The sequence below is a fragment of the Terrapene carolina genome, unplaced genomic scaffold, assembly GCF_002925995.2.
Source record: "Terrapene carolina triunguis isolate 2854851 unplaced genomic scaffold, T_m_triunguis-2.0 Scaffold33875, whole genome shotgun sequence".
Classification (NCBI taxonomy): domain Eukaryota; kingdom Metazoa; phylum Chordata; order Testudines; family Emydidae; genus Terrapene; species Terrapene triunguis.
This window is the reverse complement of record NW_020698226.1, coordinates 1-1,434: the sequence shown is the minus strand read 5'-3', so window position 1 is coordinate 1,434 and position 1,434 is coordinate 1. Positions and strand designations below refer to the sequence as shown.

The 1,434-nt window shown below is 59.5% G+C and overlaps 1 protein-coding gene across 1 annotated transcript; it reads left to right on the top strand.

The window, feature by feature from the left end:
- Positions 1-5: 5 nt before the first annotated feature.
- LOC112121808 (olfactory receptor 2B2-like) lies at positions 6-779 on the top strand (the record flags this gene model as incomplete). Its single annotated transcript, XM_024220713.2, has 1 exon — positions 6-779. A coding segment is annotated over one exon (774 nt), but the record flags the coding sequence as incomplete, so codon positions are not given.
- Positions 780-1,434: the final 655 nt, after the last annotated feature.

The following is a 1,434-nucleotide window of genomic DNA, read 5'->3' as shown; positions in this document are numbered from 1 at the left end:
ACACCCCTATGTATTTCTTCCTCAGCAACCTCTCTTTCCTGGACCTTTGCTACACCACCAGCACCGTTCCTCAGATGCTGGTGAACTTCCGCAGCACCCACAAGTCCATCACCTGGGCTGGCTGCGTGGCCCAGCTCTACATCTTCCTCTCGCTGGGCTGCACCGAGTGCCTCCTCCTGGTCGTCATGGCCTACGACCGCTACGTCGCCATCTGCCAGCCGCTGCGCTATACAATCATCATGAGCCGCCGCCTCTGCCTGCAGATGGCGGCCACCGTCTGGTTGAGCGGCTTCGGCAACTCCATGCTGCAGACCATCCTGACCGTGCGGCTGCCCCGGTGTGGGCGGAACCGGGTCGACCACTTCTTCTGCGAGTTGCCAGCCCTGCTCAAGCTGGCCTGTGTCGACACCTCCGCCAATGAGGCCGAGGCTTTTGCTGTCAGTGTGATCTTCCTGCTGGTGCCGCTGGGCCTCATCCTGGTCTCCTACGGCTACATCGTCGCCGCCGTGCTGAGGATTCGCTCGGCCCAGGGCAGGCTCAAGGCCTTCAACACTTGCGCCTCCCATCTGGCCGTGGTGTCGCTCTTCTACGGCACGGCCATTTTCATGTATCTACAACCTCCGTCCAGCTACTCCCAGGACCGGGGCAAGATGGTCTCCCTCTTCTATGGCATCATCGCCCCCATGCTGAACTCGCTGATCTACACCCTGAGGAACAAGGATGTGCACGGGGCCCTAAGGAGGGTGCTGGGGAGGCTATTCGGGAGTAAGAGGACATGAGCCAGAGAAATGAGTCGGGACTGGCTGACTTGGTTGTCTATGGGGCAGCAGTTCTGATCCAGCCTCAGGCCAGTGGGACTGGCTGGCTCAGGGGGCCAGGCAATGGAGCCTTTCCCATCTAGGAGGTCTGCATTTTAATCTGTCTGTTCATGTCCACACATGGCGCTGGGACTGGGAGACCAGAGGTCACTGTCGCGGAGTGTGGGGGACTCAGGGCCCTGTACCCCCGGCTTCCTGCGATTCACCGTGACTCTCAGCCAGCCAGTAAAGCGGAAGGTTTATTGGATAACAGGAACACAGTCTACAGCAGAGCTCGTAGATACGACCAGGACCCCTCAATCAAGTCCTCTTGGGGAGCGCAGGGAGCTTAGACCCCAGCTTGGGGTTCCCTGCGTTGCATCTCCCAGCCCAAAACTGAAGACGTCCCAAAACCCTCCAGCAGCTCTCTCCCCCCTCCCCTCTGCTCCTCTTCCTTTGTTCAGTCTCCCGGGCAGAAGGTGTCACTTCCCTCACCCCCCTTCCTGGCTCAGGTTACAGCTCAGGTAGCTCAATGTAACTCCCAGGCTACATTCCCAGGTCAAATCTGCCCTGCTCCCTGCTCCGTCACAGTCACTCACCATGAGCCCCAGAAGGCAGAAGAGCATTTCAAGGCCTG